This window comes from Macaca mulatta, chromosome 9, assembly GCF_049350105.2.
Source record: "Macaca mulatta isolate MMU2019108-1 chromosome 9, T2T-MMU8v2.0, whole genome shotgun sequence".
NCBI lineage: Eukaryota > Metazoa > Chordata > Mammalia > Primates > Cercopithecidae > Macaca > Macaca mulatta.
In genome coordinates, this window is record NC_133414.1 from 21,699,503 (window position 1) to 21,719,717 (window position 20,215).

General features: G+C 36.4%; 1 protein-coding gene across 2 annotated transcripts in view; it reads left to right on the forward strand.

Annotated features, from left to right (window-relative positions):
- PLXDC2 (plexin domain containing 2) overlaps nt 1–20,215 on the forward strand; it is a 468,173-nt gene that overhangs the window by 331,266 nt on the left and 116,692 nt on the right. For both annotated transcript variants that reach the window (XM_001094803.5, XM_028826043.2), the window contains 2 exons: nt 506–624; nt 17,457–17,556. In XM_001094803.5, the coding sequence (XP_001094803.1) occupies nt 506–624; nt 17,457–17,556 (219 nt within the window). The remainder of the gene's footprint in view (nt 1–505; nt 625–17,456; nt 17,557–20,215) is intronic.

Here is a 20,215-nt window from a genome sequence, read left to right on the forward strand (position 1 = left end):
GAGAAAATTCCCATTAGTGTTAAAGGAACTCCTTCAATGTGGAAAAGTATATTTCTAAGTATGGAAAAACATTTTCAGGTCTTTTGTACGTGGTCCTAACTTTTTTAATGTGCTTTTTTTCTCTCTCAGCATTTGTCAAATGTATTTGAAGTACATTCAATCCACTTGGGCTGCATTTTGAAAGTGGCTTATGGAAATTTAAGCAGACAGTATCTATTAACATTAGATTAATAAAATTCCAAAGGCAAAATTCCCCCACACTGTGTTAGCTCAAGTATTGACCTTAGTATGAGGTTATATTTTACTAAATATTTAGACTACTCAATCCTTTAAAGAAATTCCAAATACTATTTCAATAACAGAATTTGATTAACCACATAAAATTGAAATCGTACAATCATCAGATTTGAAGGCCAGATGCAAAAACATTTTTGTGAAAACTCCCACCAGAATTGATACATATGTTTTTCTCATTGCATTTCTTCTTTTTACAATGGGTGTATAGGCACAGCACTTGTGGTCCAGTGGGACCACGTACATCTCCAGGATAATTACAACCTGGGAAGCTTCACGTTCCAGGCAACCCTGCTCATAGATGGACGCATCATCTTCGGATACAAAGAAGTAAGTGATGTATTGATAATTTCTTTCCCTTCTCCTTGTTCTTGACTGCTGCCTTTCCTCCAAGTGTCAAGAAAGGGACATTTTACAGCCATGATCCTCGAATCATTTTCTTGCCTCTTGGTTTCTTTTGCTTAATTTCTTTCCCTTCCCCTTGTTCTTGACTGCTGCCTTTCCTCCAAGTGTCAAGAAAGGGACATTTTACAGCCATGATCCTCGAATCATTTTCTTGCCTCTTGGTTTCTTTTGCTTAATAAAAAATGTTTTGGTTAGTTTTAATCTTCTGGGTGCATTGATTGTTAGCTCTTTTGTTTTGTTTTCTGATATTGTTGGCATCAGGACCCATCAATTTCATAAAATTGTTGAGTAATTATATTGAGTAATTATTGAGTAGAGTGAAATGCATCTAAGAAAAAAACATCCAATTTGGAGGAATTTCTCATCTAAATCTAAATGTTTGTATTTATGTATTTTGTTAGTTTTTTTTTTTTTCACCTTGTTGATTTCTGTGTTATATTTTGGTTCTAATTTCAAAAGCATTTATAGAGACGAAAACTTATGTGGCTCAATGACCCAGTACTGAGATAGTTCCAGGAGAGCTGAGCTTACAATCCCTTTGACTAATGTTTATTGAAACTGGATAGGAAAGATAAATTAGAGATCTAAGTGACAGAAAGAACAAGGGAATTTAAACTTATGGTTTGTTTCATTTTAACAAACTGACAAAGTAAAGAATGAAAATTTACTAAATTGTAGCCTTAAATTTACAAAATATTTAGACTGGAATAACTGTGTGTTTGATTTCCAACTCTTTTGACAAAGTAATTAAGACCTGTTGGACTAAGAATATTAAAAATAAAGTTCCAGGAACTACAAATGTAATGTTTTAGATAGTCTCTAATTATGAGAGAAACCTAAACAGTGAGAATTAATAATGAGCATTATTAACCCATAGGTTAATGGATATTTATAATAATACAGACTTGATATCTTATGTTCAACTGAGGGATTACTTTTTCCTTGAGAAATGAATCCCAGATTATAAAAGGAATATTGAGGATCAAGAAAGAATTCACTTTGGTCAAATCTTCTGAAATTCATCTATTCCGTAAAATGTAGCATAATTTAATTACAATCAAATAGGCCAACTCTAAAATTTATGTCAGATTTATATAGCCCCCTTATTTTTTGTCAGATATGTCAGATATTTCTATTACTGTAAAAACTTTTTAATGAAATTTTTCATTTACTTGGGGCAATTGAGTAAGTAGGATATAATTATAGACTATGTCCTACTTGGTGTTTCTTTGTCCAAGTGTATGGTTTTTTTTTTTTTTTCAATTTTTATTTCAGGTTCAGGAGTACATGTGTAGGTTTGTTATACAGGGAAACACATGCCATGGAGGTTTTGTTGTATATATTATTTTCTCACCCAGGTACTAAGCCTGGAACTCAGCAGTTATTTTTCTTTCTTTCTTTTTTTTGAGATGGAGTTTTACTCTTGTTGCCTGGGTTGAAGTGCAATGGCCGGATCTTGGCTCACCACAACCTCTGCCTCCTGGGTACAAGAGATTCTCCTGCCTCAGCCTCCCTTGTAGCTGGGATTACAGGCATGCACCACCATGCCCAGCTAATTTTTGTATTTTTAGTAGAGATGGAGTTTCTCCATGTTGGTCAGGCTGGTCTTGAACTCCCTACCTCAGGTTATCCTCCCGCCTTGGCCTCCCAAAGTGCTGAGATTACAGGCGTGAGCCACCGCACCCAGCCGATAGTTATTTTTTCTGATCTGCCTCCTCCCACCTTCCACTGTCAAGTAGGCCCCAGTGTCTGTTGTTCCCTTCTTTGTGCCCATGCGTTCTCATCATTTACCTCCCACTTATAAGTGAGAACATGTGGTATTTGGTTTTCCATTCCTGCAATAGTTTGCTAAGGATAATGGCCTCCAACTACATCCAGGTCCCTGCAGAAGACGTGATCCCATTTCTTTTATGGCCTCATAGTATTCCATGGTGTGTGTGTACCTGATTTTTTTTATCCAGTTTATCATTGGTGGCTGTTTAGGCTGATTCCATGTCCTTGCTATTATAAATAGTACTGCAATTAACATACACATGCATGTGTCTTTGTGGCAGAATGATTTATTTATTTTTTTTAATTAATAGACTTTATTTTTTAAGAGTAGTTTTAGATTCACAGCAAAATGATGCAGAAAATACAGAGAGTTTGAACATAGTCTTCTTCCCCTGCTGAACATCCTCCCCCATCATCAATGTACCCCACCAGAGTGGCACATTTGTTGCAATAGATGAACCTACATTGACATTGACGCATCAATGTCACTCAAAGTTCTTAGATTACATTAGAGTTCCCTCTTGATGCTGAACTTTCTAAGGGTTTTAAGGATGTATAATGTCATGCATCCATCATTATAGTGTCATACAGCATCCTTCCTACCCTAAAAATTCTCTTTGCTCTACCCAGTTTTTTGTTTCAATAGGTTTTGAGGAAACAGGTGATGTTTGGTTACATGGGTTTATATTCCTTTGGTTATATACCCAGTAATGGGATTGCTGGCCTGAATGTAGTTTTACTGGTAAGGTTGTGGAGAAAAGGGAATGCTTATACACCGCTGTTGGGAGTGTAAATTAGTTCAGCCATTGGGGAAAGCAGTTCAGCCATTGGCGATTCCTCAAAGAGCTAAAATCAGGGCTATGTTTTTATATCAGAGCCCATCATATTTTTATGTCACACTCCCTGGACACCGAGAGAAAAATTCTCAAAAGAACTTACTCATTTCTAGTTTTCATTGCAATCTAGTATATTGCTGGAACTGCACAGTGGTGTTTTGAAATGTTTGTTTTCAACGGTTTCAACCAACACTGGTCAAGTTTCTGGAAAGACGCAAGGTCAGTAAGTGTGAGGACTTAGGTCTCACCAGCTGGAGGCTTTGTCAAAACAGAAGTGTGTGTTCTTATTGTGGTTTCACTTGCTAGTCTTTATTATCGAAAGTGTCATCTTTCTTTACACTGTTCTCAAAGGGTATCTCACGTTGCAGAGTAACAGTTGATTCTTCCTATTCTCTGGTCTAGGTTGGTATTTTTAAAGGCCTTTTCTTCATTTTACAAAGAAAAAAGTTCCGTTATGGTTTTCCTGTTTTGTTATGGGGAATTTCAAGATGACAGGCAAATTTAATGCTTTCTTGATATTCCCAGGCTCTTGTCGTGAAGAATGTCTTCCCTCTGCACTTGGAGTTCAAAGAAGTCGTTTTTACTTTATTATTCACTTTACTTTAATTTGCCTTTCAGTTCTTTCTTTGTTCTAGATAGAAAGCAGTTTCTACTTTTCTAGTCTACCACTTTTTTCTTCCCAATAATTGTTATATATTTTATTTTGCTAAGGCAAATTATTATTTGTAAAATTTGTCATAAGAGAGTCCCCTTGCATTTGGGGTGACAGCTAGAAGCTCCTGGTACTGCTAGAAAAATATTCCTAACCACATGATAGCATAAAATAGTAGTTTGTGTAATGTATTATCATTTTCAAAGTACTTTCATATGCATTATAGCGTTTAATTCCTCAACAATTTCCTATAGCTTTAATATCCTAAGCATTTTACAATAGCGTTGGTACATTGAAGCTGTTCAATAAATGTTTATGACTTAATTATGGAAATAGATCATACATGATCATCTTCATTTTGTAGCTGAGCAAGCTAAGTCAGAGAGATTAAATGACATACTTGAGGTCACAGAGCTAGTTAAGGATAAATCCAGAATTTAATTTGATGATCCCAAGACATCTCAACCATTTTCCCTGCCTAAAGAGATTATGTAAAACAATTCACAAATCTATGTCTCATTTGTTTTTCCAATAAGTATTTCTTAATATTGGCTGTTTAAGAATCTTGCTTGTTAGACTTTGTCATATCACACAATTACAAGTATAGATAGGAGAGGTATTCCTACTTCATTTGGAGAGCTAACTAAATTCTAAGAACATATAATTACAAGGAATAAAATGTTCTGTTCCTGTCCAAGCTAAACTTACTGAATTATAGATAGGGAAGTAAGTGTAATTCTTTCTGTAATAAGTTTCTTCTAATAGGCTAACACCAGCTTTGTTTTGTTTCATTATGTTTTATGTGAATAAGAAGAAAAATTCTGATTTACACAAAACCCACCACCAATTTGGGACTTGTTTAAAATTGTAAATTTTAATTACAATTAAATTTTACTTTAAAAGTAGTAATGGATTGAATGAATTCAGTTAGGTAAATTTCATTTTCAATGCCCTCATTCAATTTATCTCAGTATTTAAATGTGCCAACCATGCTAAGCACGTACATGACCTCCAATCCTTTCATGCTGCAAATATTGCCTTTTCTTCAATAGCATGATTTTTTTTGTAGTGCAAACTAAATGATGAATGATCAATAAATAAGAAAATGCATTTACAGTTGTAACAATCTTGTTTAGAGTGGGATTGAAATAGGGAAGTACGACTGCTGCTTAAAATAAGAATGAATACAGATTTGCTCTTAATATTCAATGTTTCTTCACCAATACTCTGTTGTTTTCTAGAATCATATTGGAGAGAAGACTTGTGGAGGCATGGATTCCCTTAAATAATTAAGTTATTTTTCCTGAGGTTGTAGCTCCTGTGTTGTTTAACTAAAGATTCGAAATTCTGTTTTAAACTATAGGCCCTTATTGTTACACAGCTGTATATTTTAATTAACTTCAAAGATAGAGTTTGCTTAGAATTCAGTCAAAATACAAAAAGAATATTTTTTAAAGTTCTTTTTCTCAAATTACCAACTGTTCATTATAATGCATTTTTCAGTTTTAGAGTATCCAGTTTTTTTAGATAGATTTAATTACCTATGAAATTAACTGTATCATCTGTTTCCTTGACTATATTAATAACAGTTATTTTAAATGTTGTGACCAATAACTCCAATATCTACACATCTTATGGGTCTGTCTCTATCACCTGTTTTCTTTCTATTTCCTGTAGATTTTTATTCATTGGTCATGTTTCTTTGCATGCTAGATGATTTTTTAAATAAAATATTGGACATGGTTTACAAAGTGCCAAAGTACTTTGAGGATGTAGATAATGTTTTCTTCCTGCAAGTCAGTTTATTTTTTTGGCAGTTAGTACAGGACAGATTACTTTAACACTGTGCAGCTAAGCCCCTTCAAAGTTGAGCATCAGTCCTTATGAGACCAGAATATTTCTGGTAAGCCCTTACTCTTCTAGTCCTTCAGGGATCTCCACTAAAGATCTGGATTTTTACTATGGACCTTTTCCTTAGTGCCCCTGAATGCATGTATTTTTCTTCAGCTCCATGAGACAGCCCAAAGGCTGTGGAAAGGCAAATCATTCTTACCTGTGATCACAAGTGGCTGTGATATGATTGATATAATATGATGTGCTAAGCTGTGGAATCAAAATGACTAGCCAGGAAAGACAGTCAAGGATATAAAAATGAACCACCGAACCGTTCAGTCGTGTATTGAAAAGAAAGTGTGTAGGGTAGTTACTTAAACTCTCTGGGCGAAGTCAATGACACCTTCTCACTCTCTATCACTTGCTTGTAAATTGGCAAATGCTTTGATGAGAAAAGTGGTGTTGGGTTTATGTCTGCGTTTTCCATTCTTTGGGATTTTGGCTTTTCAAGACCTTGCTCTTTGATAACTACCTGAAGTTTTCAACGGAAGCTTTCCATAGTTTATTCACATTTCCTGCTTGATTCAAGTAGTAGAAATGATCTTAATCTTGTATGCCATAACCAGCAGTGAAAGTCACATTCACATTTAACAGTAACCTCCAAAGTTGATAAAATCTGGCGTTTCTTGAGCTCTTCATATATGCCAGCCACTGACCTAAGCATTTAAAATAAATTATGTATAATTCTCACAAAAACCATGAATAGCTACCTTGGACATTTACAGAAAAGGAACCTGAAACACCCAGAGGCATTAAGTAACTTTTCTAAAGATATGGAATAAAGATTTATCCAAAGAAATACGACTCTAAAGCCCAAAGGCCTAGCTACTGTACCAGAATGCCCTCTTACAAACTTCCTTTTCAATAAGTGACTGAATCAATTTATTCATTTTGATATCCTTGACAGTCCTCCTCGGCCAGTCGTTATCATACCATAGCCTAACATATCATATCAGAGCATATCATGGCCAGCAAAGGCTACCATATTTGGGAGCAAAGGGAAAGTTTGCCTATCCGCAGCATTTATATTATTAATCTATAATTTTTTTAAATGAAAGAACCTGTACATAGGCCAAAAAATGGATCCTTTCTTAAATACATGGAATTTGGCAACCAAACTCTCATTTTCCTATTCTGTTAGTAATTAGCTATAACCCTAAATCTCGGCGTCTTCATATTAAGTTGCCATTAAATAGTGATGACTTTTTGCTTGATTACAATAGATATGGTTCTAATATTTCTGGTCTATTGATAATGTAACAAGGAAACTAACAATTCTCAAAAAAGTATTGTATTCCAGTGGCCAGGCGTGGTGGCTCGCGCCTGTGATCCGAGCACTTTGGGAGGCCGGATCACTTGAGGTCAGGAGTTGGAGACAGGCCTGGCCAACATGGTGAAACCCGATCTCTACTAAAAATACAAAAATTAGCTGGGTGTGGCAGTGCATGCCTGTAATCCTAGCTACTGAGGAGGCTGAGGCAGGAGAATTGCTTGAACCCTGGAAGCAGAAGTTTCAGTGAGCAGAGAGCACACCACGCACTCCAGCCTGAGCGACAGAAGGAGACTCTGTTTCAAAAAAGAAAGAAAAAAATGTATTTCAAAAATGCTGGAGATTTGAAATAAGGGTCTTTACAGTCCTTGATGCTGTCTATCCTAGAATACTCTTACTTTGTAGAAGTTGCAGTTTCTCTGACATTTTTTATCTCTATTCTCATTATATACTTGGCATTTATAATCACTCTGGACACAAACTATGGATGGATGTCACTCTTTTTGTGTCAATTGCAAACTCGGGTCCTTTTTTTTTCATTAGCTTATGTAAGGGATAAAGATAGTCACTAGGTTAGGAAACTGGTAATTTAAATAAAAATGTCATATAATCCTACTAGATGGCAATAGGAGAAAAATCACAGAAGAGGCAGGCTCAGCCCAGGAGTCAGCCTGTTCTATCCATTTTCTTGGTTGAATACTTTACCATCTCCTTCAGCAGCAAATTTTAGAGGAGGTCAATATAGAGGAACTTTACTGTTTATGAAGTAAAATCACTTTTTAATCTACTCTACCATTTAAGTGTTTAAACCTAATGTTCCTTGGTGTCACATTTGCTTCTTCTATGGAAGAATGCATAGTTAATAAATCACCATTGCCAATTAGTTGTAGGTTTCAATGGGGCTCTTAATGCATTTTTAAAAAAATTCATTGAAGATTATTTCTCTTATTTAAACTGTAATGACCCTTCACTCATGGTTAGCAGCCAGAAAGCATTAAAAGATGAACATTGGCTGAACTTGTGGAATTTATAGAAAAAAGGTAATTCAAGAAAGTTAGAGAAGGCCAAAAAGAATGCAACAGTGAGACCACCACCATTTAGATATAAGGTAATTTCCTTCTGTAACTATTGCTACGTCTGTGAGAATACTTGTGTGAATACAGTATATACATCCAAGACATTTGATAAATGTGTGAGCAGAAAAGAATAATATATACGTACATATATATCTAATACAAGGACAAGAAAACCAGGTAGAATAAAATGCTGATTTAAAACTCTCAAGAAATAATTCTAAGGAAAATGTAGAGACAGATGTTTTGTATCATAGGACTTCCCTGTGTTTTAAACAACTAAAGTATTAAAATTTTATCTACACAGTTTTATTTAAGATCTAATTCATTTGCATTCGTAGAGATATTTTACTTTTTAGCTATCTCACATGTAGAAGTGCCTGACATTTTAATTTTTGTTTACTTTTCCTAGTGTAAGAAAATGGTAAGTTGGATTATTCTCCCTTGATAATGTTCCAATGACAAATCCTGTGTGTAAAAATAAATAAAGTAGCCAAGTAGAAAGATCAATGTCCCAGAGGAAATTATTTTATTTTATTTTATTTTATTTTACTTATTATTATTATTTTTTAAGACAGAGTCTCATTCTGTTGCCCCGGCTGGAGTGCAGTGGCGCGATCTCAGCTCACTGCAACCTCTGCCTGCCGAGTTCAAATGACTCCCATGCCCTAGTCTCCCAAGGAGCTGGGATTACAGGTGCCTGCCACCATGCCTAGCTAATTTTTTGTGTCCCTCCCAAACCCAGGGTGTAGACTTTCTTTAATCTCCTTTCTTTTCTCTTGATGTCTAATTCCAAAACCATGTTTAGGTAAGTTTCCTTATCTAGCTATTGTCCCAGGTAAAATCCACACCAGAGTCTTGACTACATTGAGTGCAATGACACAAGCTTCTTCAAGTGGGCACCCTGCGTCACTGTCTTTTGTATGAAGCTCAGACTCTTCGTGTGCCAATTCCATGTGAGCAGTCTTAACTCAGAGGGCACACTTTTTACTCTGTGTATGTTTTTATGTTTTATGTGTACACATATGTTTGTAAAACAGATATGTTGCCAACATCTAAACATTAAAATATTTCAAGTAAAAATGTAGATTTGCATTTTTTCCTTGAGGACTCAGAAAGCCCTGGAAGCCCTTTGCTTGCAAATATTGCCTGGAAAATTCACTCAACGCGTGCACCCTCCAATTTCTCCCTCATGAATTTCTTCTTTCTTACCCGAGGCACACAGTAGCTTATGTAGAAAGGAAGTTTGAAACCTCTGTTTTAAAGTGGAGGTGGATTTTACTTATCACCTTCATGCTGTTAGTTGACTGCTTCCAGATTTTCTACAGATTATGATTGTGGAGATGGGGGCAGGAGGCATGTTAGGAATTGATTGTTTGATGATAGCTCACCTTGACTTTCATGCTGTTAGATGCATTGCTCAATACCTGGCAGACGAGAGTTCAGGAGCTGTACACTACAAAAGGGTTGAAATAATTGTGCAAATTGTTACTGATACTCCGGAAAGCAAATGAATTTTTACATTGTCAAATTTAACTGAAAGCCCTTCTATTCAAGTGTAGTTTACGGATAACTCAGCATTAATATTTTGGACTTTATATGTTTGTGTTTGTTTTTTAGAGACAGAGTTTTGCTCTGTCATCCAGGCTGGAGTGCAATGGCATTATCACAGCTCACTGCAGCCTCCAACTCCTGGGCTCAACTGATTCTCCTGCCTCAGCCTCCCAGGTAGCTGGGGCTACAAGTTGTTATTTTGATAATAATAAAAGAGATCACGACTCTTAAAAATTAGATTCACTGCTGATAATACTGAAGCCAGATCAGATACTTAAGTAAAATGAAGGAGAAAGTTAAGGGTTACAGGCAGATAAGAATGGGTAAAACAGAAAGCTTTGAGTTTATTGTGGGATTTTGTTGTTGCTGTTGTTTTTAATATTAAGCTACTAAACACCATATTGCAGATTAGCAAGGAAACAAAAAATGAGTTTGGAGTAATTCTTTTCCAGTTAAGGTTTGATAGGATATGATTCACATCTTGGAACACATACTATACAATCAAACCCTTGCTGAGATACTGTGCTTCCTAGTGGATAGATAGCTGGGCCTGTAATGGAAACAAATGAATGTTTTGGTGATGTTTTCAGGGCAGAACAAAGAGGAAAATCAAATTCCATTAACCATGACTTAAGCGGCATGCTGTTGTCTCCGTAGTTTAGAGACAGATGTCAGAACCTCAGGTTTCAGGGACTGTGTGGGGTTCCTGTGTGCTGGAGAAAGACACCACAGAGTGGAGAAGAGAGGAGCTTCTGTCTGACTCTCCTTCCAAAGGCCAGTGTGCTCTGCTCTACTTTTGCTTACCCCTGACATCTTTTCCTGCCTTGATTTTGTGTAGCGATTGCAACCACTTTCTGCTTCTGTGCTTACTTTGCTTTGCTTTAATATCTCGGTTATATAAAAATGTATACCAAGTAATAAACCTATCTCTAGCTTGTTATATAGAGCAAAAATTATGCTGCTGTTTAAAAGAAGTATTCATGAATGCTTTTAGGGGTCAAAATGGAAGCATATTTTAGCCAGTGTGAAAGCTCCTTTTATTTCTATCCTGTGGAGAGAATGTAATTGTAAAATCAATTCGCCAGAAGTGTGCAATTCAATACAGATCATACAGAGGCCCAGTTAAAATTCAGCTTTGCTTTAATCTTAAGAAGGCAACTGTTACAGACACTTGAAAACAATAAAGCTACACTGTTTTAAAAATTAAAAAAAACTTCTGTAGTTTAGAGTTTTTATTATTTCAGTTTGGCTTCCTGACATCCCCAGGATCTCATGATGACTCACGAGACATTTTGAGGATGAATATAAACTTGTAGAAAGGATAAGAAAATAGCTTCCCGTAATCAAAGTTTTGAAAGTTTTGGTGTTTGACGTGTTTTTGGTCCATATGTTCATTGACTTTGGCACTTCATACCCTTCTAAATACAGAGTCTTCTATAAAATAGTTGATCGTAACAACAACATGTTCATTCTTGTGCTAATTTGCCCAATACTGGCTATACTTCTAAATAGCTTGTTTATACATACACATACATACACACATAATCTCTTTGTTATTAGTTAAAAAGAAGTTCATTTTACTACCTGGGTAACATAATGAGACCCTGTCTCTGCAAAACATTAAAAAAAAAAAAAAAATAGCCAGCTACTCGGGAGGCTAAGGCAGGAGGATCACTTCAGCCCTGGAGGTTGAGGCTGCAGTGAGCTGTGATTGCACCACTGCACTCCAGCCTGCGCAACAGAATGAGACTCTGTCTCAAAAAAAAATAAAATAGAATAAATAAATAAATAAAATAAAAATTTTTAAATAGTTTATTTTAAAGGTACCTTTTAATAATACAGTGTCTAATTTTATGCTGACAGAGGACCCTGCAGAGTGGTCTCACTTGCTCACAGAGAGCTCACACGGCCTCCTTACTTGACTGCCTGTAATATTTTGAAGTTAAAGAGATTACAGTGCAAGAAGGCAGGGTAAGAAAGATAGGAAAATATCAGGTGTGGAGAGGCAGACATGTTCCATAGGGAATTTTAGAGAAAGTCTGGAATTGTTCATCTTTTCTTCATTCATCTTTGATGACATTGGGCATGTAATTCACTTGGCAAAATCAGCTTTTCGAAAATCTGGCATGTAATGGTTTCATAAAAGCCTTGGGTGGCTTCTAGGAAAATATAAGGAGTTGAAAGTTTCTTGTAAATTTTCATTTTAATATTTAATCAGGACAAAGAGCACAGTTTTAGAAATCCTGGGCTCTTACTCACAAGCTCTATGAAATTTTGATGGAGAGCATGTGAAGCCAGTGGTTTTGCCATAAAGTGATCATCCGTCTCCAGTGCTTCCTCTCCTGGTCTCTGAATGGTTCAGGACTGCTCTTGAGAGCTGCATATGTTCCCTGCATATCCAAAGGACGCTTCTGATAGACCGTGACGTGAGTCAGTCCCCTGAAGTTGTGCAACCTAACATTCCTGATGAAAACACCATTTCATTGCTCTTGCTACTGAAACCAAAAGGCTTCCTGGTATCCTTTACTCTCCTTTTGTCCCTCGCTGTCCTTATTAAATCTATGGGGAGTGTCGATAGCAGTGCCTACATAATTCTTCCAGAATCTGGCCTCTGTTCACTTCCACTACTGTTACCACTTTGGGGTGGTTCACGGCACGTTACCTGGAAAACTGTGATACCCTAACTAGTTTCTCTGGCTCCCGTGGTCCCTCTGCAGTCTTGATTTACCAGCAGCCAGTGTGATATTTTCCCAAAATAAAGGAATGTCCTTTCCTCTGCTCAAAACCTCCCAAATCTTTCTGTATCTTTTGGACTAAAATCCAGTGTCATTGTCATGCCTTGCAAGAAATACACGCTCCCTATGATCTGCCCCTGCTACCTCCCATCGCCTTTGACACTCTTGTTTGGTACCTCTGCTCCAGCTGTAGAGATAACCCTTTAACTCCTAAAATATACCAAAAGCAATTCAGTCAAGCCCTTTACATGTGCCAGTGCATCTACCCACAGTTGCTTCCCAAATATCCACATGACAGATTCTCTTACTTCGAGTTTCTGCTGAAAAATCGCCTTCTCAGAGAGAGCTTCTGTGACTCTCTTTTCTCCTAGAGACCCCCATTCCTCTCTATCTTTTTACTCTGTTTTAGTTTTCTCCTTGGTACTAACCACCTTCTAGTATGCTATAGGTTTTACGTTCGCTTGTTTTAATGCCTGTCCCTGTTGTCTAGAATGTAGGCTCTGTGAGAGAAGGGTCTTTGTATTCCTGTCTGCTGTAATTCCAGTGCCTACAAAAATATAGAAAATATATTCAATTAATATCTGATGAATGAGTGAATGGATTCTATCTTGTCAAACAGCATGGACAATGTGTATGCCTTTGGGGGAAAATAATTTATATGTAGTAGACGTCATTCTTAGGAATCTATTTTCTACTTGATAATCCTCAATTATATGAAGACTCAGAGTTATATGGTAGTAGTGGTTTGACAGATGCAGTAATCAGAAATCATTAACCCATGAGTATGTACATTTAAAAAACTGGCAACAAGTTAAAGCATAACTCTTGACCGCAAATGATGATTTCTACCTAACTTCTGCTCTCTTTACATATAGGTAGAGTATTTCACCCTTATCATTTGAGTTTGTACCGTTGTTAACAATTTACATGTTGAAGCTTGGAAAAGTCAAAATCATTTGAAAAAAATTTAAGTTGATAACTGGAAGAATCAAAGATGGTTTATAGTGATCTTCCTAGAGGGTTGGTCATGTCAGATAATTTTCGGTGATAGAAAACTGTACACCATGAAGCTATCCATTTTGGTTTTGGCTAAATTTTCCTCATGTTAAATGAATCTACATCTAGGTAATTTATATATATTTGGCTTAGTATTTGAAATGCACAGACAAAAGAATGAACTAAAGAGATATAGAAGAATGAAAAAAAATGCTGCAGAAAATGAAACCTTTCTACTGGAACATCCCAATCTTTCAAGTTTAATTGTACCTAGAATTAGGTATTCATCTGAAATCTGGGCATGGTGATGTGTACCTGTAGTACTAGGGAGGCTGATGCAGGAGGATTGCTTAAGCCCAGGTGTTTGAGGCCGCAGTGAGCTATGATCATGCCACTGCACTCCAGCCTGGGCAACACAGTGAGACCCAATGTCTTAAAAATACACATTTATCTGATTCCCAGAAAATTAGGATCAGCAATACTACCTCATTTCATGGAGAAACACCCATATTCTATTCTATTGGCTATTTGATATTTAACAGAGAATGTACTGATTGATACTGCTGTGTAATAAACCACTCCAAAATATAGTGGCTTAAAACAACTCCATTTCTTATTTCTCACAAGATGCCTATGGATCAACTTGTTGGTTCTACTGTTATGGGCTGGACCCTGTTGATCTCAGCTGAGCTTCTGAATGTGTAAGCGGTTATCTGGTGGACTGGCTGGGAGCTGGCTAGGCAACAATAACTTCTGGTGCAAAAAAAAAAAAAAAAAAAATCCTTCATGTGTCTTGTATATATCTGCAGAAGACCAGCAGCATATATTTTCTTGGCTGTAGCAAGGGTTCAAGAAAGGAAGCAGTAAGCAGTTTTTTAAAGTTTTGTTTGTTTGTTTGTTTTTTGTTTTTTGCTTCAAGTTTGCTGCTGTCCTCTTTTGCCATATTATTGAGCCTGGAGTCTGAGTGGGAGAGGACCACAGAGGTACTGGGCAGAAGGAAACGTTTGATTGAGGCCATTACTACAATTGACCCACCACCAATAAAAAGCATGGTGGAGAGGGCTTGACACAGACACAAAACATAAATGAAGTGGGTGAAAGGAAGGAAAGAGATGGAGAAAAAAATAAAAATGAAAGATGGCTGGGCAAGGGAAGAAGAGATGGGGAAGAGAGATAGAAAAGTTGGAATGCGGCCGGGTGCAGTGGCTCACACCTGTAATCCCAGCAATTTGGGAGGCCGAAGTGGGCGGATCACCTGAGGTCAGGAGTTCAAGACCATCCTGACCAATATGGAGAAACCACATCTCCATTAAAAATACAAAGTTAGCTGGGCATGGTGTCACATGCCTGTAATCTCAGCTACTCAGGAGGCTGAAGCAGGAGAATCGCTTGAACCCAGGAAGTGGTAAGCCGAGATTGCACCATGTCACTCCAGCCTGGGCAACAAGAGTGAAAGAAGAAAGAAAGAAAGAGAGAGAGAGAGAGAGAGAAAGCAAGGAGGGAGGGAGGGAGGGAGGGAGGGAGGGAGGGAAGGAAGGAAGGAAGGAAGGAAGGAAGGAAGGAAGGAAGGAAGGAAGGAAGGAAGGAAGGAAGGAGAGGAAGGGAGGAAGGAAGGAAGGAAGAAAGGAGGGAAGGAGGGAAAGAAGAAAGGAAGGGAAGGTGGAATGCATAATATGAAGAGAGGAGAATGCTTCTGGGAGGGCTGCAGGAACCAAGACATGTGACTTAAAAAACAAGCTCTGAAATAAACATGTACTATGCATAATGATATAATAGGATTTTCCAACTGATAGCAGTATAAACTCAAGTACTGCTGTGGGTATGGGAAAAGAAGACATACAATAAATTACCACAGAATTATCTGGTAAAGCCTTTTGCAACTTGCAGAGGAAAACTGAACTCATAAATGTTGGAGAAGGGGGTCAAATGACAAATGACAGGAACAGTGGCATTTATATGATGGTAATAATAGATGCTTGCTTCTGTTAATAGATGCTGCTTAAAAATGAGATGATCATGTCTTATTAGGATACAAAAATATATAAGTGAATTGGAATTTTTCCCTATGCTTTTCCATCTTCTTGTATGCTTTAACTGTAAGTCTGTCTTAAATACAAATTACTTTCATATTAGAGTCCTCAACACGGGGTGTAAGACTGGGAAACAGTATAATGCTCAATAAGAAAGGGGATTTCACATATTGATACTGAATTTAGATTAGTAAATCAGTAAATAAAGTATATCAGCCGGACGCAGTAGCCCACAGCTGCAATCCAGCACTTTGGGAGGCAGAGGTGGGTGGATCACTTGAGGCCAGGAGTTCCAGACCAGCCTGACCAACATGGTGAAACCCCATCTCCACTAAAAATACAAAAAAAAAAAATCTAGCTGGGTGTGGTGACGCACGCCTGTAATCCCAGCTATTTGGGAGACTGAGGCATGAGAATAGCTTGAACCTGGGAGGCAGAGGTTACACTCCAGCCTGGGAGATGGAGTGAGACTGTCTCAAAAATAAAAAATAAAAAATAAAGTACATCAGACTGGGATATAAATCTTGATTTTGTTTTGCTTGTTTTGTGTGTTTCTGTTATCCAAATACAAAAGACTAATTTATATTAGTAAAGAATTGAGCATAGTGACGCAAATTGGTTAAGAATTGAGCATACTGACACAAAATTGGCAAACAATTTAACGTTGTTTAAGAGAGACCTGAAATAGTACATTAAGGGAAAATGTCATCTTCTATTTACTTGTTTCAAGGTAATTCCACAAATTCCAAGAGCAATGAACTTTTTTCTTAATTTGTCCATTTCAACAAAATAGCCCTTTTCACAGTTTCATGATGTCTTGGTCAAAAATAAGTCACAGAGTTTCTATTATATATTATATTATATTATATTATATTATATTATATTATATTATATTATATATTCTCTCCAACTTACTATATATTCTCTCCAACTTATCCCCTTCTTATTGTTATGCTGTTTATTGTGGCTTATACAGCAATATCTGATCTAACATATTATTTAATGAATTACCCACAGATGGCCCAAAATCTGCTTATTCTGCCTAAAGACATTTTTGCTGCATTTACTCTTTTCTTTTACTGTCCCGTTTCTTTGTTTATTGAAGATGGTTTCATTCCCATTTTTGTTTCTATAAAACTGATAATAAAGAGAGTAATCATATCTCCAATGAATCTTTTCTGAATCTGGAAAAATGGACCCCAAGAGTTCATGTCATTTATAACTCTCATATCATTTTTCATATATTCTCAATGTATTGTATTTTTTTAACTGTAAATATTAGAAATGTCTATCGTATTCAGGTCTTGGTTTCATTGAGATTCAAATACAAGAACTGTCACACTGAGATGACCATAAGAGCTTAGAAGTCTTTCACAGTAGTTTCAAACAAAACGGTGAAATGATTGCCAAATTTAATTAGATATTAATCAATGACGATATTGTCGAATGTATATTTAACAGTGTATTTATTTGTTTTTCTCTAGGTTTTATATCTATAAGACTGCTTATAAACAAAGATTTTCTAAAATTCTATAAAAACAAGTATACAATGAAGTTTTTGTTGGAAAACAAAGAGTAAGAGGAGAATCTCTGTTTCCAAAATTATAGCCAGCACTAAATGCATTCATGATGTGCCTATATGTGTGATAAGTTTGCAGCATCTAGCATCAATTATATTCTCTGATAATCTATTACTTTCAACATCAAGTAGCCATCTTTAGAACCAGGAACTATCTGTCTCTTCTATTCATTCAATAGCACTAAACCGATGTAATTTTTTGGTTTTGTATGTCCCTCTTTTCTAATACTTTGGGCTCCCTCTCTAGTCTTTTACCTCCTTCCCGTGGTTTTGTCCATGAAACAAGAGGATCCTACTACCTTTCTTCCCTATAAGAAATTCAGATCTAACATGTAGCAACCTGCTTTTTTTTTTTTTTTTTTCCAGATTCCTGTCTTGGTCACACAGATAAGTTCAACCAATCATCCAGTGAAAGTTGGACTGTCCGATGCATTTGTTGTTGTCCACAGGATCCAACAAATTCCCAGTACGTAGAAGAAGGGCAGTCACAATGAGTGAGCCTCTGTGGGGGTAAATTTAAAGGAGATTGATCTCGGGCAGATGTACTTGAAGAAAAAAATGGCTAATTAACTAGCCAATTGATGCTTGTTAATTCTGTGGTTTGGTTTATAACTCCTATTGGGTTATCTCTGTCACCCTTGAACTGACTCAGGTAAAAAAAAAAAATTAAATAGCCAAGCCAAGAATGTGTAATTTTGGATTCTTTTTCTTGTTTCTTTTTCCTGTCTTCTGATTTGGGGTCTTACTCTGTCACCCAGGCTGGAGTGCGGTGGTGCAGTCACAACTCACTGCAGCCTTGACCTCACAAGTTCAAATGATCCTCCTGCCTCAGCATCTTGAGTAGCTGGGGCCACAGACATGTGCCACCATCCTCGGCTGTTTATTATTGTTGTTATTATTATTATTTGAAGAAATGAGATCTTGCTATGTTGCCCAGGTTGGTCTTGAACTCCCGAGCTCAAGTGGTCCTACTGCCTCAGCCTCCCAACATGCTGAGATTACATATGTGAGCCACTGTGCCCAGCCAGATTATTTGTGATAGTTGGCTTGGCTAAGCAGATATAGCTCTTTTATTAATAAGAATGACATAAACAGTGACAGATTATTGGATTGATAGACATATGACTTTTATGTATGTTTATCTTAAGTTTCTGAGCAAAACCATAGCTTTGTGCTATCTTATATTTAATGTATTTGTGTAAAACTATTTGGGAGTCTAAAGGAAGATGCAAGAAAAAGTACAAATTAAATTTTTTTAAAAGTACAAAGTAAATAAAAATCTGGATTGAGCTATACTTACCATCAGAGAAAATATATATTTTCTTTAAATTATTGTTGCCTATCTAGTCTAGTTTACATTTTATGGAATAAAAAGGCATGTGTTACTTTGGATAACTGTTTGTTATAGCAGAAACTAAAATGCTAACTGAATTAGCCATTCTGACCCTATAAATAGGCATCTGTTGAAAGCTTCTGGGTTTTGAATCTCCTTCACTCCAAGAACAGTCTTGAGAGATGCTTTGGTGTGGTAGTAAGCGAAGTTGGGATGGGAGTGTTTGTGTCCTACGTGTTCTTATTTAAGGAAAGGGGAGATAATAAAATATATCTCAAGATGAGATCATTTTTTCTCTTTTGTTCAAAGTTCTTTTTCTTCTTTTATTTGATTACAGTGGTAGATAATTTATCACATGCTCATGTTCTTTGGTTGTGACTTGAGGTGATTGTAGTTAATGATGCCAGCTCTCAAATATAGACAGCAACTGGAGTGGCAGCTATACTTTTTAAAGCAACGGATCAGCAGAAACATTATAGGGGTTATCTTACCACTGTGAGATATCTTAGAACTGAATGCTTATCTTACAACTAAATGGCATTGATACATGGTGGTTCTGCTTGGTGAAGAACATGGAGTTTCTCCTTGTTAGCTGAGAATTTGTGGGAGGCAATATTCAAGGGAATTGTTAAATCAAAGCAGGTTTTCCAGAAACTAAATTGTTCTGTGAACAAAGCAAGGATACATGAGTGTGTGTAGGCAACATAAAGGCATCCTGACAGAACTCTTAAATAAGAGGCCGAGCCCTGGGACAGCTAAAGTTGGTTTCTGTCTGAGGACGGCCGTTCTCACATTCTTTCTTTCGGAGTTGTTAAATCAAGCATGGTTTGAGTCAATTATTGCACAAGTAAAAAGAAACACTAGTTTTAGTTTATTTGTTGGTTCTTTTTTTTTTTTTTTTTTATTGCCGAAAAGAAATTATTTGCAGCTTACTCAGCAGGGCTTTTAGTCCATATTGTTGTTCTGATATATTATTGCTTAAAAAAAAACACCAACCAAAATACCAAAAATTTTTCTTACAAATGTATTTTAATATGCAAGTATTATGTTGGTATATTCCCAATGTTAAAATTGTACTTAGATATCAGGGCCCTAAAGTGTAATTTTGCATCCCTTGTTAGGCTGTCAAAGGATAACTATTATGTATTGGCGGAAAATATTTTCAAATACAAATCTCATTTAATAAATTGGCAAAATTTGTATGAATTTTCAGACCAGATTATGTCTAAAGTTTGGGACTCGGCAGTTATCCAAAAGAACTTAATTCAAACTTAGAGTTCAGAGAAAAATGTCCCTCAGACAGTTTGCATACTGAAAAGCAGTCACATTTTCTGTTAACCTTACTGTTCCATGCTGAGAAAATTAGCCAAGAAGGAATGAAAGATTTGGGTCTCTAGTTCTGCCATTGTTGCTGTTAGATGGGACCATATTTATGCAAGAAAATTGGAATCAATATGTTCTACTTAAAAATCATTTGGGAACAAAAAACTTTATCTCCTTGAAAGTCTCTCCCACATTTGTAAAGTATAACTGTGTCTGTTACATGAGCTTCTGTGTAACGAGAGATATATAGTTGCATTGTATTCTCAGCTAACAAAAAGCGCATCTTTATGCCAGAGATTAGGATAACTCAAGATTAGCACAACGCAGGTTATACAAGTACAGTTCTTTTGTGAGAAATAAGTTGATTCCTACAGACCTATGTTACATATTCAGCAATCAGAGTTTAGACCGATATAAGTCCTTTTCAAAATTCAGTTCCCTTATTTAGCAACACTCACTATTAGGAATT